The sequence below is a fragment of the Heptranchias perlo genome, chromosome 7 (assembly GCF_035084215.1).
Source record: "Heptranchias perlo isolate sHepPer1 chromosome 7, sHepPer1.hap1, whole genome shotgun sequence".
Taxonomy (NCBI): domain Eukaryota; kingdom Metazoa; phylum Chordata; class Chondrichthyes; order Hexanchiformes; family Hexanchidae; genus Heptranchias; species Heptranchias perlo.
In genome coordinates this window covers 97,701,369-97,724,932 of record NC_090331.1, presented here as the reverse complement: position 1 = coordinate 97,724,932, position 23,564 = coordinate 97,701,369, and the positions used below count along the sequence as shown (strand labels likewise).

General features: G+C 43.6%; 1 protein-coding gene across 1 annotated transcript in view; it reads left to right on the top strand.

Annotated features, from left to right (window-relative positions):
* The window catches only part of lancl1 (LanC antibiotic synthetase component C-like 1 (bacterial)), a 58,878-nt gene that overhangs the window by 13,444 nt on the left and 21,870 nt on the right, over positions 1 to 23,564 (top strand). Inside the window, exons 4-6 of the mRNA XM_067988155.1 lie at positions 2,323 to 2,470; positions 6,264 to 6,407; positions 21,646 to 21,828. Of these exons, the coding sequence (XP_067844256.1) occupies positions 2,323 to 2,470; positions 6,264 to 6,407; positions 21,646 to 21,828 (475 nt within the window). The remainder of the gene's footprint in view (positions 1 to 2,322; positions 2,471 to 6,263; positions 6,408 to 21,645; positions 21,829 to 23,564) is intronic.

The following is a 23,564-nucleotide window of genomic DNA, read 5'->3' as shown; positions in this document are numbered from 1 at the left end:
TGGCCGAACCTTCCCCCACCCTGTGATGTCCAACTCCCTCCTCCCCCCCGCCCCCCCCCCCCCCCCCACGGTGTCTGACACTCCTTCGGCCCCCTCCCCTCCCCGCGGTTCCCGACTGTCCTTCGGCCCCATCCCCCCGCGGTGCCAGACTGTCCTTCGGCCCCCATCCCCCCCGCGGTGCCCGACTGTCCTTCGGCCCCCACCCCCGCGGTGCCCGACTGTCCTTCGGCCCCCTCCCCCCCCCCCCCGCGGTGCCCGACTGTCCTTCGGCCCCCTCCCCCCCCCCCCCGCGGTGCCCGACTGTCCTTCCGCCCCCTCCCCCCGCGGTGCCCGACTGTCCTTCCGCCCCCTCCCCCCGCCGTGCCCGACTGTCCTTCTGCCCCCGCGGTGCCCGACTGTCCTTCCGCCCCCTCCCCCCCCGCCGTGCCCGACTGTCCTTCCGCGCCCCTCCCGCCGTGCCCGACTGTCCTTCCACCCCACCCCACCCGAGATGTCCGATTCGCGCCCCTCTCCCGCGGTGTCCGATCCTCGTCCGCCGCGGTGTCCGACTTTTTCTTCCCACCCCCGGCCAATACAAACCCCAAGGACTCCGATCCCTCCAAACACACCTATCAATCTGGCTGGCTGCCATGCACGAAACCCAAAGTAAAAATTCAATCCTTCAATTGAGTTGCGATCGCAGATTCCGACCCGCTAACTACACTTCTGGGTTTCATGTCCAATGAACCTCCCCCTCCGCACTCTTCCCGGCTCCGAGTAAATATTGGGGCCCTGGTTGTTTTTATGCAGCTTGGAAATTTTATTACACGGCATACATGGCAGCTCAGATTGGGTTCCCAGTGTTTACTGAGCACTCAGAGAAGCATCGGGCTGGGTTTCCGCTCCTAATCCATATCCAGTGCAGGGGAAGAAATTTTATTCCCAATTTTTTGAACTTCTAATATGGTGTCGTTTTACTTTCCTGCTTTCAGAAAATTGTATATTCTTGTGCTCTAGAATCATAGAATGATACACAAAAGGAGACCATTTGGCCCATTGCACTCATCGAGCTATCAATTTAGTCCCATTCCCTTGCTGTTTCCCCATAGCCCTGCAAATTTTTCCCCTTCAAATGTTTATTTAATTCCCTTTTGAAAGTTACTATTGAATCTGCTTCCACCACCTTTTCAGGCAGCGCATTCCAGATCATCACAACTCACTGCGTCAAATTTTTTTTCCTCATGTCGCTTCTGGTTCTTTTGCCAGTCATTTTAAATCTGTGTCCTCTAGTTCTCAATTTTTCTGCCAATGGAAAATATTTCTTATTTACTCTATCAAAATCCTTCATGATTTTGAACATTTCTATCAAATCTTCCCCTTAACCTTCTCTGTTCTAAGGAGAATGACATTAACAGCATCCTCTTTAGTGAAACAGAGGCAAAGTACTCATTTAGTACCTCAGCCTCCACAAGAAGATTTCCTTTATGGTCCCTAATTGGCCCAGCCCTTCCTTTGACTACCCTTTTACTATTTATATGTTTATAAAAGACTTTCAGTTTCCTTTTTATGTTACCTGCTAATCTATTTTCATACACTCTCTTTGCCCCTCTTATTTCCTTTTTCTGTTCTATGAGACTTGAACGCATAATCTAGGCTGACACTTCAATGCAGTATTGAGGGAGTGCTACACTGTTAGAGGTGCTGACCTTTGAATGAAACATTTTGTATGCAGCTTGATTCTCCACTGGATTAGCAACCTGACATTTATCATAAGCCTCCTTTTTCTGTTTCATTTTAATCTCCATATCTTTAGTCATCCAGGGAACTCTAGCTCTGGATGTCCTTCATTTCCCCTTCGTGGGAATGTGTCTACTCTGTACCCGAACCAACTCCTCTCTAAAGGCCTCCTATTGCTCATTTACTGTTTTACCTGCCAGTCTTTGATTCCAATCCACCTGGGCCAGATCACTGAAATTTGACCTTCAGTTGAGTATTTTCACATTTGATTTTTCCTGCTCCTTTTCCATAACTGTTCTAAACCTAATAGTATGAACACTGTTTCCCAAATGTTCTTCCACTGAAACATGCTCCACCTGCCCCACTTCATTCCCCAGAACTAGATCTAGAACTCTACCATTCATTTGAATGATAGAGTCTGGTCCAATGATCAATTTTTTTTAAAAAAGAAAGGCAGAAAATGTATTTAAGGACTGTGCCATGTTTACATAAGTGCAAGAGAAGGAGGTTTGTTTTTGATTTTGGATTTAATAAGGTCCAAAAATCAGTCCTATTTTCAAATTCCAATTTGCAAATATTGCAATTTTTAAAATGTATTTCTTACAGGCTTCTCCGTCTCCATCCATCTGTAGTGAAACTGAATTCAAGGCTGCCAGATGAGATGCTCTATGGCCGGATGGGATATCTATATGCATTATTATTTGTTAATGACCAGTTTCGCCATGAGAGGATACCATTGCAGTATATGAAAGAGGTAATGTCTTTCTATTCTAATGGTTATTTTGTAATATTATAACATTTTATTTTTCCCCCCCCACTCTACATGCTTTCTGAAAATGGTATCCTTGTACACCTCATATTATTGATGTTGGGATTTACAAGTTATTTTCTTGTTATTTTCAATATATAATGTCCACAAATAAATAAAAATCTCAGCTCTTATGTCAGTTGTTCTTTGTGCTGTCTAACCTGTGACAGTTTACATTCCTGACAGCCTCCTTTTCTGTGCACCCCCTTTGCTGTGATGAAATGCTGGTAACCTTCAGACAAAGCATTCCTAATAGGTGTTCTACATAGTAATGGATGGACAAGGAAATAATGTCATGTTTTGGAAATACATAGAACTTGCAATGTATTTCCAAAACGTGACTAGAATTATTTCCTCGGCCATCCACTACTTTGTAGAGCACCTATTATGTATGCTTTGGCTGAATGTTTACCAGCATTGTAACCTTTGGGTCTTAGAAATCTAGTTTTATTTACTGTAGAAAGCATGTGCAATAACTGAAGGTTTGTTGATAAAAACCAGGGTGAAGAGTTTGTCACCACTGATCCCAGATGTTGTTTAAAGATTTAACCCCTTTATTCTCTGCCAAATATGGATATCAGCAAGAAACTTAATTCAGATCTTTTTCTCTTTACTCTTTCTCTCCCGAAAACGGTAATTCATGATCAGGCACTGCCATCCCTCCAGTGTTTCACTTAAGGACTATTCTTCATGCATCAACCTGAACAATGAATGTTGATATTATTTAACTGTGGGGTGTATTACATCTATGGCCAATACTTTACACACCAAGCATCCATTTTCCAGCAGGAGTCAATGGATAACACTAAACTGCTGACCACACAACTTCCTTTCCTGGCCCTCATGCCAATGATATGGTGCCCTCTCATCAGGTATTGTCCCCCTCCCTTTCAAATCTGCCATCATCGCCACCATCCTCAAAAAAAAAACTACCTTTGACCCCTCTGTCCTTGCAAACTACGCCCCCCCCCACCCCCCCATCTCCAAACTCCCTTTCCTCTCCATAGAACTAGAACCATAGAAAAGATACAGCACAGAAGGGGGCCATTCGGCCCATCGTGTCCACGCCAGCTCGAAGAACAGCCAGGTGCCCATTCTAATCCCACCTTCCAGCACCCGGTCCGTAGCCCTGCAGCTGACAGCACTTTAGGTGCAGGTCCAGGTACTTTTTAAAAGAGTTGATGGTCCCTGCCTCTACCACCAATTCGGGCAGCGAATTCCATACACCCGCCACCCTCTGGGTAAAAAAGTTTTTCCTCATGTCCCCTCTAATCCTTCCGCCAATCAGCTTAAATCTATGTCCTCTAGCTCTTGAACTCTCCGCTAGGGGAAACAGGTACTTCCTGTCTATCTAGGCCCCTCATAATTTTGTACGCCTCAATCAAGTCTCCGCTCAGCCTCCTCTGCTCCAAGGAAAACAACCCCAGCCTATCCAATCTCTCAAAGTCCTTGAACGTGCTGTCGCCTCTCAAATCCATTTCCATCTTTCCCACAACTCCGGATTTGAACCTTTCCAATCAGGTTTCTGCCCCTGCCACATCAATGAGAGGATTCTAATCAAAGTCACAAATGACATCTTAAGTGACAGCGACAGTGATGCACTATTGCTTCTCATCCTCAATCTGTCTGCAGCCTTTGACACGGTTGACCACACCATCCTCCTCCAATGCCTCTCCTCCGTTGTCCAGCTGGTGGGACTGCGCTCGCCTGGTTCCATTCTTATCTATCCAGTCGTAGCCAGAGACTCTCCTGCAGTGGCTTCCCTTCCCGCTCCCGCACTTTCACCCAAGCATCTATCTACGGAACCAAGGCTGGTAGATGGACCTAAGGTACAGATCAGCCATGATTTAACTAAATGGCGGAACAGGCTCAAGGGGCTGAATAACCTCTTCCTGTTCCCATGTTCCTATATCCTTGGTCTCCTTCTATTTCTCATCCACATGTTGCCCATTGGCAACATCATCTGAAAATACGACGTCAGGTTCCGCGTTTAAATGATGACAGCCAGCTCTACCTCACCACCACCTCAGCGGACCCCTCCACTGCCTCTGCGTTGTCAAGCTACTTATCCGACATCTGGTCCTGGATGAGCCAAAGTTTCCTCTAATTAAACATTGGAAAGACTGAAGCCATTGTCTTCGGCCCCTGCTACGAACTGCATTCCCTAGCCATCAATTCCATCCCCCTCCCTGGCCACTGAGGCTGAACCAGACTGTTTGCAACCTTTGCGTCCTATTTAACCCTGCCTCAGCCCATCTGCTGCTGAAACCCTCATCCATGCCTTTTGTTACCTCTAGACTGGACTATTCCAATGCTCTCCTGGCCGGCCTCCCACCTTCCACCCTCCGTAAACTTCAGCTCATCCAAAACTCTGCTGCCCGTATCCTAATTCACGCCAAGTCCCGTTCCCCCATCACCCCTGTGCTCGCTGACCTACATTGGCTCCCGGTCCGGGAAAGCCTCGATTTTAAAATTCTCATCCTTGTGTTCAAATCTCTCCATGGCCTCACCCCTCCCTATCTCTGTAACCTCCTCCTGCCCTACAGCCCTCCGAGATCTCTGCGCTCCTCCAATTGTGATCTTTTGTACGTTCCCCAATTCCTTCACCCTATCATTGGTGGCTGTGCCTTCTTACATCTAGGACCTCAGCTCTGGAATTCCCTCCTTAAACCTCTCTACGTCTCTATCCTCCTTTTAAGACGCTCCTTAAAACCTACCTCTTTGACCAAATTTTTAGTCATTTGTCCTAATGTTTCCTTCTTTGGCTCGGTGTCAGTTTTTGTCTGATTACAGTCCTGTGAAACTGCGTGGGATGTTTTACTACGTTAAAGGCACTATATAAATGCAAGTTGTTGTTGTAACAGTCAACAGTAAGAACCCCAGCTCATTTTTTCCTCTGCTTTTTCCTAGTGCCTCCCCCAAACTCAGGGAACTAAGGCCATTAGTATTAGCCTAGTTCAAGTTGGTTAACAGACCACGCTTGGACCTTCTTTGACTCAGTAAACCCTGCAGTAAATTTACCCACTTAGTCATCAGTGCAGCATCAACAACAACTTTCATTTATATTGCTCATTTAAAGTAGAAAAACATCCTAAGATGTATCACAGACATAATCACGAAAATAGATGCTCAGCCAAAGAAGGAGATATTAGGAGGGGTGACCAAAGGCTTGGCCAAAAAGGTGGGATTTAAGGAAGGTCTTAAAGGAACCGCGGGAGGTGGGGAAACAGAAAGTTTTAGAGAAGGAATTCTAGAGTGTGGGCCTAGTTGGCTGCAGGCACAGCTGCCAATGGTGGGGCGAAGGGACAGGAGAGATGTACAAGAGGCCAGAGACAGAGGAGCGGAGAGTTTGCGGGGGGGGGGGGGTGGTTTTAGGGTTGGAGGAGATTACAGAGAAGGGAGGAGATGAGGGATTTAAACAAGTACTGAACTGGAGTGTTGGGGACAAAAAACCTCGGGGACCATTACTTAAATGGAAGGAAAATAATGTGTGTGGAAAATGAAAGATATTAGGGGTCCTGATTGACACGTCATGCACCATCTACAGGAAGCATTTGCCAGTGTCATTCTCCAGGTAGCTATTAGACGATGAACAGTAGCCTCCAATCTGTTTCAGCATTAAACATCTAAGCAAAAGTTTTACTTCCTTGATTGTATTCTTTCCACTAAACTGTTTGCTTGTGCAAACATATCTAATTAGAAATTACATTGTAAAGCTGTTTTATTTTTGTGTTTCAAGATTTGCAATTCTACTATAACTTCTGGAGAAAAACTAGGCAGCAAAAAAAGTTCCTCCAAAAGTCCACTGATGTATGAGTGGTACCAGGAGTATTATGTTGGAGCAGCTCATGGCTTAGCTGGAATCTATTATTTCTTGATGCAGGTAAGTAGTTAAATCCTGACTTTGTGATGTTACTGAGCACTCAGTTCTGTTCTTAATTGGATTCCCATTGTCACTTTCAGCCAACTAAAGATGTGACAATACAGTGCAAGCCACCTGTAACACATCTCCTTCAACCTAATGCTATTTCACAGCAGACTGCAAGCAGTAAATCGACAATCTTGCCACCCATCATAATTTTCTGATTGATCTCCAGCTGCTTGCATTTGATTTATCTTTACAGCTGAATTGGTAGATTACTACGTTGGATTCGGATTATGAACCTTAAAGTCTGGAATAAGTACAGTTAAGTGCACCATTTCATTACTGCCAGAAAGGCCAATAATTGCAATACAGTCAAATTGTGACTAACTTACATAGATTTCCTGGAACTACAGTCAATACACTGTAACATACAGTTAATGGAGTTGGTTTGGGAAAACTCTTTTTGTCCAAACCCTGTCCTCTATAGATGGAGTACAGTGTAATGGGATTTTAATCCCATGAATCTCTTTCACAATGCAAACTCTGGATTTAAACTCATGTTGCACTTTCCTCCAATTGATAGTACCTGGAGCTAATTTATCTTTATCACTCCCTTTGCACAGTGAAAAGAAAAACAAAAGTATTTATGTTGCGCTTTATAAACATAAGTTTTAAATGAATACAAAAACAAGAACAGAAAAGGCTGAAAATACTTGCAAGATCAGCATCTGTGGGGAAATAAAAGTCAGTCAGTCGACTTTTCCGGTCTGATGGCCCTTCCTCAGGCCCTGCCTAACCTCCTGAGTATTTCCAGCTTTTTCTGGTTTTGTTTTCAGATGTCCAGGATCTGAGGTGTTTTGCATTTTTCCCCCCTCAAGTGAATATGTTCCAGTTGACCATAAGATAACAAGTATGATTGATTTATCTTAGCTCTGCAATGATTGCCAACAGCTACTTGACATAATGCGTCAATGTCTGAACTTACTTTTAGCAGACTATGGGTTTGCCATTTATTTTCTCCTTTATCTGCTGTTTTTCCATTCTGAAGGTGTGCACTCTTGCTGGGCATGTACTGGTAGCCCTCCAATACCTCGCCATTCTTTATAAGTTTGGACAGCAATTGTCAATGGGCTGTTTCACCACTGGGGCATTGCAGCTGAGCTTAATCTTACCCTCACCTGATATTGGCACACTTCAAGTGTCACTGGTTAACAATCGAGCGCAGGCTCTGGCTGGATTCTCCCTCTTTAATTCAAGAAAAGTGAAGCCAGTTGTAGCACCCCTACTGCTCTTCATATGTTTCCTCCCTTGCCCCCTCCTCCCCAATGGCTAAGAGATAACCTGACACAGTCCAGGATAAAATCTGGAATCTTGCTGTTTCTTTCGGCTCATCTAATCTCTGCCTTAACGAACTAAACCTGTGGGGGCCATTTGTTACTTTTTAAAAGACTTTGTACATGCAAACATTTTACAGATAAAATGAAAGTAGCAATCAACACAATGCAACAAATAGAGCAAAAAAAAACAGTTCCATCAGTTAAAATAAATGCAACACTATAACAAATCCTGAAAACATTGAGTTTATTGCAACAAAATTCACTGGACACTCATTATGGGGGTGGGGGGAATAGTGATCAAAAAATTCTAATCCAGAATTATCAATAAGTCTTGGTGGCTCTGGGGATCCAAAAAGGTATACGGAGCTAGACCAGATCCCCAGAGGTCCCAGCCTGCCCTGAATCTCTAGGCCTAGCCAAGGCCAAAGTGAGCCAAAAATCCTTATCAGGGGAAGCCTGAAGTTTGCTTTTTAAAAAGGGGAAAACTCCATAATGTTTAATCATCATCAAAACTCTTAGTTATAAAGGCAAGTAAAGAATCATGATGTTTCAGTAGATTCATGGAATGTAAATTTAACAAAGTGACACCAATGCAATGAAGCATTATAATAATCCCCACTAATTTTGGGGTTAAATGCAATCAAAGCTGCTAATTACCTTCCAGCAAGATTGATTCCAAAAATAGGGTTAACCTAATCAAAGCTAAAAATATCGGCGTCAGCATACTGCAGTTCTTAGCTGATGCATTTAGCCAGTTGCACTGTTTAGTGAGGGAACGCTTCATTTTCTCCGTATTGATGAGCTTGTTTCCACGGGACAAGAGAAGGATGCACTGAGAATGCAGCTAATCATGAATATTAACAGTATACTTTGTGAAACCAGTTGTAAACATTTATTATTTATTAAGTATTTTATTTATTACTTTGCTGATTGGACCTGAAATTTTCTGATACACTTTGTTTATATTTGATCAGAAAAAGCACAGATTTGCTTGCAAGTAACTTCACCCATTTTATTTTAGCCTGAATTCAGAAAAAGAATAAGATCCAAATTTGGTGAGACTCCCTATCTCACATTACTTTTAGAAGGTTATAAGGATCTCGTCGGGTAGCTGTGGACTGGTAATTTATTCAAAATTAGCCTAGAAGACGAAGATAACTTGTAAGCTAAAGCAGTAGTTTTCAAACCTGTAGGGGACCCCTACCAAATCTCACACAGTTCCCAGGGACCCACGAAAGTATTCAAAAGACCATGGCTTAAATTGGGGGATAATTGACAGCTCAATATTCCTGGATATAGAGTTTTCAGGCAGGATAGAGTGGGTGATAAAAAAAGGAGGGGGGGTAGCATTATTGGTGAAAGAATCAATGACAGTTGTGAAAAGGGATGATATGCTAAATAGATCATCAATCGAGGCCATATGGGTTGAGCTAAGAAATAAAAAAGGAGCAGTCACACTACTAGGAGTGTACTATAGACCCCCGAATAGCGAAAGGGAGATAGAAGAACAAATATGTAGGCAAATTTCTGAGTGCAAAAATAAGAGGGCAATAATAGTAGGGGACTTCAACTATCCTAACATCAACTGGGATTCAAACAGTGTGAGGGGCACAGAGGGCGCAAAATTCTTGATTGGTGTCCAGGAGAACTTTTTTAGCCAGTACGTGACAAGCCCAACAAGAGGGGATACAATTCTAGATTTAGTCCTGGGAAATGAAGATGGGCAAGTGGGTGAAGTGACAGTGGGTGACCATATTGGGGATAGTGACCACAATTCAGTTAGTTTTAGCATTATTATAGAAAAGGACAGTTAAATCAGGAGTAAACGTTTTAAATTGGGGGAAGGCAAATTTTACAGAACTAAGAGGTGATTTGGCAGAAGTGGACTGGACACAACTACTTGAAGAGAAATCAGTGGCAAGCCAGTGGGAAGTGCTAAAAAGTGAAATTCTACAGGTACAATGCAGACACATCCTCTCAAAGAAAAAGGATGGCACTGCCAAATTTAGAGCCCCCTGGTTGTCTAGAAGTATACGGGGCAAGATAAAGCAGAAAAAAAAAGCTTATGACTGTCACAGAAAACTAAATACTGCAGAAAGCCTAGAGGAGTATAGAAAGTACAGGGATGATGTAAAAAAAGAAGTAAGGAAAGCAAAGAGAGGGCATGAAAAAATATTAGCTGGTAAGATTAAAGAAAACCCAAAGATGTTTTTATCAGTACATTAAGAACAAGAGGATAGCTAAGGAAAAAGTGGGACCTATCAGGGATGGTAAGGGTAACTTGTGTGTAAAAGCAGAGGATGTGGGTAGGGTTTTAAATGAATATTTTGTCTCCGTATTCACAAAGGAAAGGGATGATCCAGACACAATAGTTAAAGAGGAGAGGTGTGAAATATTGGATAAGGTAAACATAACGAGAGAGGAAGTACTAGAGGGACTGGAATCCTTGAAAGTTGATACATCACCAGGGCCGGATGGATTGTTTCCTAGGCTATTGAAGGAAGCCAGGGAGGAAATAGCGGATGCTCTGAGGATCATTTTCCAATCCTCAGTAGATACAGGGGAGGTACCGGAGAACTGGAAGACTGCAAACGTAGTACCATTGTTTAAAAAGGGTACGAGGGAAAGGCCGAACAATTATAGGCCGGTCAGTCTTACCTCGGTGGTGGGCAAACTATTAGAATCAATACTGAGAGAAAGGATAAACTGTCACTTGGAAAGGCATGGGTTAATCAGGGATAGTCAGCATGGATTTGTTCAGGGAAGGTCATGCCTTACAAATCTGATTGAATTCTTTGAGGAAGTGACAAGGAGGATTGATGAGGGTAGTGCAGTGGATGTTGTCTACATGGATTTTAGTAAGGCATTTGACAAGGTCCCACATGGCAGACTGGTCAGAAAGGTAAAAGCCCATGGGATACAGGGAAATGTGGCGAATTGGATCCAAAATTGGCTCAGTAACAGGAAACAAAGGGTAAAAGTCGATGGATGTCTTTGCGAATGGAAATCCGTTTCCAGTGGTGTGCCACAGGACTCAGTGTTGGGTTCCTTGCTGTTTGTGGTATATATTAATGATTTGGACTTGAATGTAGGGGGCATGATTGGCAAATTTGCAGACGACACAAAAATTGGCCATGTAGTTGATGGTGAAGAGGATAGCTATGGACTCCAAGAAGATATCAATGGGTTGGTGGAGTGGGCGGAAAAGTGGCAGATGGAGTTCAACCCGGAGAAGTGTGAGGTAATGCACTTAGGGAGGGCAAACAGTAAACGGGAATATATTGAGAGGGGTAGACGAAGTGAGAGACCTTGGAGTGCATGTGCACAGGTCCCTGAAGGTGGCAGTTCAGGTAGATAAGGTTGTGAAGAAGGTATACGGAATGCTGTCCGTTATTAGCCGAGGTATAGAATACAAAAGCAGGGATGTAATGATGGAACTGTATAAAACGCTGGTAAGGCCACAGCTGGAGTATTGTGTGCAGTTCTGGTCACCACATTACAGGAAGGACGTAATTGCTCTGGAGAGAGTGCAGAGAAGATTTACAAGAATGTTGCCAGGGCTTGAAAATTGCAGCTACGAGGAGCGATTGGATAGGCTGCGGTTGTTTTCCTTGAAGCAGAGGAGGCTGAGGGGAGACTTGATTGAGGTGTACAAAAATATGAGGGGCCTAGATAGAGTAGCCAGGAAGTACCTGTTTCCCCTAGCGGAGAGTTCAAGAACTAGAGGACATAGATTTAAGCTGATTGGCGGAAGGATTAGAGGGGACATGAGGAAAAACTTCTTTTACCCAGAGGGCGGTGGGTGTATGGAATTCGCTGCCCGAATTGGTGGTAGAGGCAGGGACTCTCAACTCTTCTATAAAAAAAAAGTACCTGGACCTGCACCTAAAGTGCTGTAAGCTGCAGGGCTATGGACCGGGTGCGGGAAGGTGGGATTAGAATGGGCACCTGGTTGTTCTTTGAGCTGGCGCAGACACGATGGGCCGAATGGCCCCCTTCTGTGCTGTATCTTTCTATGGTTCTATGCCACGTACCTAAAGAATAACTTCTGGCATTGCAAAAAACATTTTTTTAGTATTCAGCAACAGAAATAATGCGCTAGTAATTCTACAAATACAGAAATCTGATGAGGTTAGGAGACCCCTTGGGAAGACGAGTGGCCTGGGGACCCCAGTTTGGAAACCTACAAATTAAAATAACCACAAGCCCAACTTAGTTTAGGAAGAGGCGTGTGTAAATAAGTAGCAGGTTCATCAGCATCTGTAAAGAGAAAAGGCAAGTTTCAGGCAGAATGAAGGGCCCACACTAAAAGTGTTAGCCTATTTTTTCTCTTTGCACATGCCGACTGACCTGTGTTTCTAACATTTTCTGTTTAAATTTCAGTTTTCCAACATTTGCAATTGTTTTCCTTTCTGGTTTAGGAATAACTTCTTTATATGGAGTGGGCTAAAGCAGAGAGTGGATCGTGAACTGAGTGGGAACGTGAGAATTTGGTGAGAGTGGGAATTAGGTGCAGAAGGGGAAGGAGGTGCTAAATTTAATTTAGAAAAGCAAAAAAAAAACCAAAACAGACTAAAAAGTAATTACCTATAAATAAATAGATTATTTAGTCGACAGAAGCGGTGCCTTCTTAGCCACCTTATCCACCTGTCCTGCTACCTTCATGGATCTGTGGACATGCACTCCAAGGTCCCTCACTTCCTCTATACCTCTCAGTATCCTACCTTTTATTGTGTATTCCCTTGCCTTGTTTGCCCTCCCCAAATGCATTACCTCACTCTTCTTAAATTCCATTTGCCACTTTTCTGCCCACCTGACCAGTCCATTGATATCTTCTTGCAGTCTACAGCTTTCTTCCTCACTATCAACCACACAGCCAATTTTTGTATCATCTGCAAACTTCTTTATCGTACACCCTACATTTAAGTCCAAATCATTGACATATACCACAAAAATAAGGGACCTAGTACTGAGCCCTGACTGGAAACAGCCTTCCAGTCACACAAACACCCATTGACCATTACCCTTTGCTTCCTGTCACTGAGCCAACTTGCCACTTTCCCTTGGATCCCATGGGCTTTTATTTTTCTGACCAGTGTATCCTGGAGGGCCACATGTGCAGGAAATGCCTCCAGTTGCTCAACCTCAAGCTAAGGGTTTCTGAGCTTGAGGGGCAGCTGGAGTCACTGCAGAGCATAAAGGAGGCTGAAGGTTTCCTGGATCGTACATTCCACAGCCATAGAGAGTTCAGGACAGCAAGTGGATGGCCATCCGAAAGGGTAAGAAGAGGCTGGCAGTGCAGGAATCTTCTGGGTGTGTGGCACACTCAAACCGGTATTCAGCATTGAATACCAGTGAGGGTGATGACACCTCGAAGGAATGCAGTCCTGAGCATGGCAACATGGGGCAAAGGACTGCACAGGAGGGCACAGTGAAGTGTAGAAATGCAGTAGTCATAGGGGTTCGATAGTCAGGAGAACAGACGTGTTTCTGTGACCGTTGACGTGAATCCTGCATGGTGTGCTGCCTCCCTGGTGCCAGGGTAAAGGATATCACGGAGAGGGTGCAGAACATTCTGTGGGGGGAAGGGGAACAGCCAGAACTCGTGGTCCATGTGGGAACCGACGACATAAGGAAGAAAAGGGATAAGGTTCTGTGGTCAGAGTTTCAGGAGCTAGGGAAGAAGTTAAAAAGCAGGACCTCAAAGGTAGTAATCTCTGGATTACTCCCAGTGCCATGCGCTAGTGAATATAGATGTAGGAAGATAAGGCAGGTTAATGCGTGGCTAGAGACATGGTGCAGGAGGAAGGGCTTCAGATTCCTGGGGCACTGGGACCAGTTCTGGGGCAGGAGGGACCTGTTCAAGATGGACGGGTTGCACCTCAACAGAGCTGGGACCAATGCCCTCACGGGGAGGATCACTAGTGCTGTGGGGGAGGGTTTAAACTAATTTGGCAGAGGGATGGGCCTTAGATTAGAAAGGAGAAACAAGGGGCACAAAGGATTGGGAGAGACAGACAGCACTAGAGTAAGAAATAGCACAGTATTGGATGGGATGAAACTAAGAGAGAATACGAGAAGGTCTTAAGACTGGTTTGCAGTGCATGTGTGTAAATGCACGCAGTGTGGTAAATAAGGTTGGTGAGCTGCAGGTGCAAATTACCACATGGGAATATGATGTTGTGGCAATAACTGAGACCTGGCTCAAAAAAGAATAAATATTCCTGTATACAAGGTGTTCAGGAAAGATAAGGAAGGGAAAAAAGGAGGGGGTGGATGGCAGTATTGATTAATGAGAATATTGCAGTGCTGGAAAGAGAGGATGTCCTGGAGGGGTCAAGGACAGAATCTATTTGGTTAGAGTTAAGAAACAATAGAGGTGCCATTACACTACTGGGTGTATTCTATAGGCCACCAATGAGTGGGAAGGATATAGGGGAACAAATTTGCAGGGAAATTTACAGAGGTGCAAAAGCCATAGAGTAGTGATAATGGGGGACTTCAACTATCCTAATATAGACTGGGATAGTAATAGTGTGCAGGGCAAAGAGGGGGAGGAATTTCTGAAGTGTGTTCAGGAGAACTTTCTTGATCAGGATGTTTCAGGCCCAACGAGGAAGGAGGCATTGCTGGATCTAGTTCTGGGGAATGAGATGGGTCAAGTGGAGCAAGTGTCAGTGGGGGAATATTTAGGGCACAGTGATCATAGTATCATAAGGTTTAGAATAGTTATGGAAAAGAAGCAATCGAGTAAAAATACTCGAGGAGGGCCAATACTATTGGAGGAGGGCCAATTTCAGTGGGTTGAGAATGGATCTGGCCCGGGTAAATTGGAATCAAAGATTGGCAGGCAAAACTGTAATCGAACAATGGGCGGTCTTTAAAGAGGAGATGGTTCAGGTACAGTCCAGGTACATTCCCATGAGGCAGAAAGGTAGGGCAACCAAAGCCAGAGCTCCCTGGATGACAAAAGAGATAGAGAGTAAGATGAAGCAGAAAAAGGGGCATATGATGGATGTCAGGTTGATAACACAAGTGAGAACCAGGCAGAATATCGAAAGTTCAGAGGGGAAGTGAAAAAGGAAATAAGAGGGGCAAAGAGAGAGTATGAGAATAGACTGGCGGCCAACATAAAAGGGAATCCAAAAGTCTTCTATCGGCATGTAAATAGTAAACGGGTAGTAAAAGGAGAGGTGGGGCTGATTAGGGACCAAAAAGGAGATCTATGCATGGAGGCAGAGGGCATGGCTGAGGTACTAAATGAGTACTTTGCATCTGTCTTTACCAAGGAAGATGCTGCCAGAGTCACAGTAAAAGAGGAGGTAGTTGAGAAACTGGATGGGCTGAAAGTTGATCGAGGATGTACTAGAAACGCTGGCTGTACTTAAAGTAAATAAGTCACATGGGATGCATCCTAGGTTGCTGAGGGAAATAAGAGTGAAAATTGCAGAGGTGCTGGCCATAATCTTCCAATCCTCATTAGATACGGGGGTGGTGCCAGAGGACTGGAGAGTTGCAAATGTTACACCCTTGTCCAAAAAAGTGTAAGGACAAACCCGCCTGTCAGTTTAACCTCGGTGATGGGGAAGCTTTTAGAAACGATAATCCAGGACAAAATTAATAGTCACTTGGACAAGTGTGGATTAATAAAGGAAAGCCAGCACGGATTTATTAAAGGAAAGTCATTTTTAACTAACTTGATTGAGTTTTTTGATGAGTAACAGAGAGGGTTGATGAGGGCAATGCGTTTGATGTTGTGTATATGGAACTTTCAAAAGGCATTTGATAAAGTGTCACCTAATAGGCTTGTCAGCAAAATTGAAGCCCATGGAATAAAAGGGGCAGTGGCAGTGTGGATAGGAAATTGACTAAGAGATAGGAAACAGAGAGTAGTGGTGAACGGTTGTTTTTCGGATTAGAAGAAGTTGTACAGTGGTGTTCCCCAGGGGTCGGTGCTGGGACCACTTTTTTTTAATATATATTAATGACTTGGACTTGGGTGTACAGGGCACAATTTCAAAATTTGCTGGTGACACAGAACTTGGAAGTTTAGTAAACAGTGAGGAGGATAATGATAGACTTCAAGAGGAGATAGACAGGCTGGCGGAATGGGCGGAAACGGAGCAGATGAAATTTAATGCAGAAAAGTGTGAGGTGATAAATTTTGGCAGGAAGAATGAGGAGAGGCAATATAAACTAAATGGTACAATTCTAAAGTGGGTGCAGGAACAGAGAGATCTGGGGGTATATGTACACAAATCTTTGAAGGTGGCAGGATAGGTTGAGAAAGCGGTTAAAAAAGCATACGGGATCTTGGGCTTTATAAATAGAGGCATAGAGCACAAAAGCAAGGAAGTCATGTTGAATCTTTATAAAACACAGGTTCGGCCGCAACTGGAGTATTGTGTCCAGTTCTGGGCACCGTACTTTAGGAAGGATGTGAAGGATGAGGGTGCAGAAAAGATTTACTAGAATGATTCCAGGGATGAAGGACTTCAGTTAAGTGGATAGACTGGAGAAGCTGGGATTTTTCTCCTTAGAATCATAGAAAGTTACGGCACAGAAGGAGGCCATTCGGCCCATTGTGTCTGTGCCGACCCAAAAAAAGCTATCCAGCTCATTCCCACTTTCCAGCACTTGGCCCGTAGCCCTGTAGGTTACAGCAATTCAAGCGTACATCCAAGTACTTTTAAAATGAGTTGAGGGTTTCTGCCTCTACCACCCTTTCAGGCAGTGAGTTCCAGACCCCCACCACCCTCTGGGTGAAAACATTTCTTCTCAGCTCCCCTCTAATCCTTCTACCAATTACTTTAAATCTATGCCCCCTGGTTATTGACCCCTCTGCTAAAGGAAATAGGTCCTCCCTATCCATTCTATCTAGGCCCCTCATAATTTTATACACCTCAATTAAATTACCTCTCAGCCTCCTCTGTTCCAATGAAAACAACCCCAGCCGATCCATCCCACTTAACTGAAGTCCCTCATCACTGGAACCATTCTAGTAAATCTTTTCTGCACCCTCATCCTTCACATCCTTCCTAAAGTACGGTGCCCAGAACTGGACACAGAATTTTCCAGTCCTGGCAACATCCTCGTAAATCTCCTCTGAACCGTGTCTAGTGCAATCGCATCCTTCCTGTAATGTGGTGACCAGAACTGTACGCAGTACTCAAGCTGTGGCCTAACCAACGTTTTATACAGTTCAAGCATAACCTCCCTGCTCTTATATTCTATGCCTTGGCTGATAAAGGAAAGTATCCTGTATGCTTTTTTAACCACCTTACCAACCTTCAGGGATCTCTGGACATGCACTTCAAGGTTCCTCACTTCCTCTATAGCTGTCAATATCCTCCCATTTATTGTGTATTCCCTTGCCTTGTTTGCCCTCCCCAAATGCATTTCCTCACACTTCTCCGGATTGAATTCCATTTGCTACTTTTCTGCCCACCTGACCAGTCCATTGATATCTTCCTGCAGTCTATAGCTTTCATCCTCACTATCAACCACACGGCCAATTTTTGTATCATCTGCAAACTTCTTGATCAAGCCCTTCCACATTCAAGTCCAAATCATTAATATATACCACAAAAAGAAAGGGACCTAGAACCGAGCCTTGTGGAACCCCACTGGAAACAGCCTTACAGTCGCAAAAACACCTATCAACCATTACCCTCTGCTTCCTGCCACTGAGCCAATTTTGGATCCAACTAGCCACTTTCCCTTGGATCCCATGGGCTTTTACTTTCTTGACCAGTCTGCCATGTGGAACCTTGTCAAAAGCCTTGCTAAAATTCATGTCGACTACATCAAATGCGTTACCTTCATCGACCCTCCTTGTTACCTCCTCAAAAAATTCAATCAAGTTAGTCAGACACGAGCTTCCTTAACAAATCCATGCTGACTGTCCTTGATTAACCCGTGCCTTTCTAAATGATGATTTATGTTATCCCTCAGAATTGATTCCAATAATTTGCCCACCACCGAGGTTAGACTGACTGGCCTATAATCACTCGGCCTATCCCTTTCTCCCTTTTTAAACAATGGTACAACGTTAGCAGCCCTCCAGTCCTTAGAGCAGAGAAGGTTGAGAGGAGATTTGATAGTAGTTTTCAAAATCATGGAGGGTTTAGATAAAGTAAATAAAGAGAAACTGTGCCCATTGGTAGAGGGTCGAGAACCAGAGGACATAGATTTAAGGTGATTGGCCAAAGAACCAAAGGTGACATGAAGAAAAACTTTTTTATGCAGCGAGTGGTTATGACCTGGAATGCAGTGCCTGAAAGGGTGGTGGAAGCAGATTCAATCGTGGCTTTCAAAAAGGAATTAGATAAATACTCGAAGGGAAAAAAATTGCAGGGCTACAGGGAAAGAGCGGAGGAATGGGACTAACTGGATGGCTCTTACAAAAAGCCAGCATGGGCTCAATGGACCGAATGGCTGCCTCCTGTGCTGTTATGATTCTATGGAGGTAGGTCACAGATCAGCCATGACCTCTTTGAATGACGTAACAGGCTCGAGAGGCTAAATGGCCTACTCCTGTTCCTATATTCCTATGTTTACAATTAATCACAAGAGTTGTGGAATAGACTGCCATCTAGTGCATTAAATACCAATTGAGTTTAAGCATTAAAAAGAGAATTGCATTGAAAAAGATTGAGCCTGCAGAAGAAAGTGGAAATACACAGGAAGTTCACAGCAAAAAAAACCTAGAGAGTTAGTTGATTTAATGTATTCATATACAAGTGTGATAATAGTTCATCATTAGCAACTACTACCATAATATAAATGCAATATAATTATATTTTTGATATTTGGATTTTATCTTTTTTTTTCCTGATTTTGGATCATAAAATTATATGAAATTAACTCAGTGCATGTGTGCTTTTATGGGTTAATGAGTAAAACCATTTTGGAAGGAATAAATAAAATAGTTAGAGTAAATAGGTGTTTACAACAGTCTTCACAAAGTATAATGTTGAAAGGAGGTGACATTCATCAACAGCTGCATCCTCAGTGCCTCCTCCCTAATGGACCTTTGTTCAATCATCGGCAGCAGAGGGTGTGCGCTACATAGATACTGCCTGTTCGTTCGGAGAGAAAATGAAATGCTATGTGCAACAAATGGGCCAAGTGCTGTATACGTCTGAAGAGAACTAAAGCATTGCAACTCTGATTCCAGGTTTTATTGGGCCTATCCCTAACTTTGGAATTCACCTTTCAGGGTGATTATTGAGTTTAACCTTTAAATCAAGAGGCCGAAAAATATGGGTGCCTCCTTTCTTTTGCCAGTTTTTTCCCTTCTCGCTGAGTGTTACTGGAGTACGGTTCTGCAGCAGCTGGCAGCCCTCTAGTATCATAGCCAAGCCCAAACTCACCTGACATCCATGTATGCACACTTTAAAGTCAGAGTCACTGCAAACAATCCAGAGCAGCAACCATGGCTGAGTTTTCCCTCCCTATCCCAGGGGTGAAGACACCAATTGCACTGTTCTTACTGCCACTTCTTGCTGAAATCAGCTATCTCAGTACAGCCAGAGAATTGAACTTCCGGTCTGTATGGCTTATTGGATTGGGTGGTTCCTTTACTGATGAGGTACGCAAACCAATTTTAAAGGAGCTATTTTGCTTTAAGATACTGTTGCTAGTGCTTTGTGATGTTCAGCTGTTGGGAATAATGCAGTTGGTCCACAAAACAAGCTTGAGAGATCAATTTTGACACCGTGCTCAAATAAACCCATGTATGGCCCAGTTTGTGGACATCTCCGCAGTCACTGGTTTTCACTGATGCATCTTTTCTCTTTTCAGCTGCTTACGGTTCACCTATGTATTTTCAGCATCTTTTGGTTTTATTTCAGTTTCCAGCATTTGCAGCTTGTTCTTATAAGAAATAGGAGCAGGAGTAGGCCAATCGGCCCTTCGAGCCTGCTCCGCCATTTAATAAGATCATGGCTGATCTGATCCTAACCTCAAATCTAAATTCATGTCCAATTTCCTGCCCGCTCCCCGTAACCCCTAATTCCCTTTACTTCTAGGAAACTGTCTATTTCTGTTTTAAATTTATTCAATGATGTAGCTTCCACAGCTTCCTGGGGCAGCAAATTCCACAGACCTACTACCCTCTGAGTGAAGAAGTTTCCCCTCATCTCAGTTTTGAAGGAGCAGCCCCTTATTCTAAGATTATGCCCCCTAGTTCTAGTTTCACCCATCCTTGGGAACATCCTTACCGCATCCACCCGATCAAGCCCCTTCACAATCTTATATGTTTCAATAAGATCGCCTCTCATTCTTCTGAACTCCAATGAGTAGAGTCCCAATCTACTCAACCTCTCCTCATATGTCTGCCCCCTCATCCCCGGGATTAACCGAGTGAACCTTCTTTGTACTGCCTCGAGAGCAAGTCTTTTCTTAAGTATGGAGACCAAAACTGTATGCAGTATTCCAGGTGCGGTCTCACCAATACCTCCCTGTTTTTATATTCTATCCCCCTAGCAATAAAAGCCAACATTCCGTTGGCCTTCTTGATCACCTGCATACTAACTTTTTGATTTTCTTGCACTAGGACCCCCAGATCCCTTTGTACTGCAGTACTTTCCAGTCTCTTGCCATTAAGATAATAACTTGCTCTCTGATTTTTTTTTATGTTTGCGGATTAAAAGTATGTGTTTCCTAGGTGTGACCTGCCTTGTTCAGCTTGTCACTGTTTAGCGCAGAATGTGACTTCTTTGCTGTTCAATTAGGAACGTCATGCACAGACATCACTATTGTCTTTCTAAATGGTAAACTTAGCACAGGACACTGTCTCACTAAATTACAGTGGAGCATAAGTTTATTGGGATAATTAAATCAAGATGGTGTTTGCCAGTTGTAAATCTAATGGTAAAAAGAAATGCAAGAGTAGAAAATATTGTTTGAGATGATTAATAGGGTGAGCTCACAAAAAGATCACAACAAAGGTAGAGGTGAAGGCGGCCACTCAGCCCCACCTTAACTGAACCATTGACTAAGACCCTGCAGTAATCCATCCAACTGCACTTTTAGTTATTTCGGTTTTTTGCCTCCACTGTGCCACTTGGAAGCCCATTCCTTGTATTGATCACTTTTAGTGTGAAGAACAGCTTCCCGAGATCAGCCCTAAATTTGTCATTTGCTACTGTAATGGTTTAGCTGGTAGTCTTTCAAAGCTATCTTTTCCATACTATACCATTTACTACTTTATATATCCCTTTAAGCTCACCTCTCAGTCACCTCTTTTCAAGGCGTTAAGTCTACTAAAACCCTTGGCTCTCTTTCAACTTAATGCATTTCAACACCATTCGTAGAGTGTCACCCATTTTCTTTCTTTCTGTGCACAATATTTCACACTAGTCCATATTAAGCTACATCTGCCTTTGTTCCGCCTGCCTATATATTTTGTCTAACTCATTTTGTAGTTCCCAAGCCGCTTCCTCAGATTCAACTGTCCTTTATTCACAAAGTTGACCAGTTTGCATTGAGCCTGTTAATGTAAATTAAAGCAGTAGCTGAGTTGCTCCACTCAGCGCTCTCCCCATCCTGCCATACACCCGCTAATAAATACCCGCTGATTCCTAACTTGCAGCCAATTGCCTTGAATTCCCACTGCTTTTCATGTGGAACTTTGTCAGATGTATTTTGGAAGTCAAGGTGTGCGATGTATTCGAGATTTCCACAGTGCTCTTGGCATGTCACTTACTCAGAAAATTCCAGGATCTTCCCTTTCTGAATCTGTGCTGGCAACTGTTTACTTGGTTAATCGACGGGTAAAGATTTAGCAATCCAATTTTTTTGGCAGAGTCCTGAATTACATATACGGCCTTGAAAATCAGACTTGGATATTTCCATTCTAGTTTGTCACTTTAGCAGCAACATTCTTATGCTCTTTTTGTCTTTTTCTCCTTTAGCCAGAGTTTGGCGTTGACCAAGATGCAGTTCTCAAGCTGGTGAAACCCAGTGTGGACTATGTTTGTCACCTGAAGTTTTCATCAGGAAATTATCCTCCATGTGTAGGTGAATCCAGAGATAACCTGGTTCACTGGTGTCATGGGTCACCTGGAGTGATTTACATGCTCATACAAGCTTATAAGGTACTCTTGTTTGTGTCTGTGGACAAGTATTATGGATTAAGTCTGTCTTGTTGATTATTCTCAATGCTGTTTGCACAATGGAGAAAAGCAGGCCTGAAATGTGCACAAGCCTTGATTTAACATCACTGCTTCAATCTGCTGATTAAAAACTAATACCATGCCTCAAAAAAAGCCATAGTGACAAGAAACGATTTGATGGGGACTTCATTGGTGGTTTTATGTTGGTATGTTTTGGTTTAAAAAAAAAGTACTAATTAGACGTAATTAGTACTTTCCCATTACTAAGTACTAATGGGGAAGATTGGGTGATGTGGAAGATTGGGTGATGTGGAAGAGCAGATGTGGATTTGGGGGCTCAGGTTTACGAGACATTAAAAGCAGTACCTCCATTGGATGAGGTCATAAAAAAAGCTAATGGAATCCTGGGTTATGTGACGAGGTATAGGATACAAGGGTCCAGAAGTAATGGTGACTCTGTAAAAAGCCTCACTAAGACCACAGTTGGAGGACTGTGTGCAGTTTTGGGCTCCACACTATAGGAAGGATGTTGAGGCAGTAGAGAGGGTACAGAACAGATTCACTGGGAAGCTGCCTGGTCTGAGGAAATATAAATACAAACATAAGAAATTCACGGGCAGAAAAAGACCAGCTAGTCGATCAAGCCTGCCCCATACCATCATGGCTAAACACGTCTTCCCTCCCCCGACCTCCCACCCCCACAGCCTTGTGATCTCCCGGGAGAGGCAAATAAAACCCAGGGACAATGAGGGAAAAAATACTTTGTAAAATTCCTCTCCAACCCCCTCAGGCAGTCGAAACCAGTCTAGGAGATCATACGGATCAAGTGTTATATGTAAAAGATACTTACCTTCTATGTGATGCGATCTCTGCCCCAGTCAGGAACTGGTCCCGCTCCCTCATGAAGACGAACAGAAAGTCAGCACCCACCATACCAGCCGGCAACACATTCTAGAGGCTCACTACTCTCTGGGAAAAGAAGAACCGCCCAACACCCAGTCTATTCCTACTCTTCGATAGTTTAAACTCATGTCCCCTGGTCCTTCCCACCTGTTAAACTGGAATAATCTCTCAACAGGGACACTATCCAGCCCTTTAATTATTTTATAGACCTCTTTCAGGTCACCTCTAAGTCTACACTGCTCTAAAGTAAATAGACCAAGGTCCTTGAGCCTATCTGAGTAGCTGAGGTTCTTTAAGTGAGGAATCATTCTTGTAGCTCTCCTCAGGACCTTTTCCAAGGCTACTATATCACGCACATGTTGGGGAACCAAAACTGGGCAGATGTGGTCTGACCAGTGGCCTGTATAGTGTCAGAATGGTGCCCTTTGATTTATACTGTGTGGTTCTATTAATACAACCCAATATCATGTCAGCTTTGGCTATAGTTTCTCTACATTGGTCATGAATCTCTAGTGATCTGTGTACAATAACACCAAGATCTTTCTCTCTCTCAACTTCTTTCAGTATTGTTCCCTGCAAATGATATGTATATTCTGTGTTGGCCCTACCAACACGCTTGGCACTACATTTATCTAAATTAAACTCCATTTGCCAATATGTAACCCGCTCCCCTAGCACATCTAAATCTTTTTGGATTTGATTGCACTCCTCTACCATCTGTGCAAATTTACTTACCATACTCCCAACATCATGTCTAGGTCATTAATAAAGACTGAAGACTAGCGAGCCCAGGACTGATCCCTGGGGGACACCAC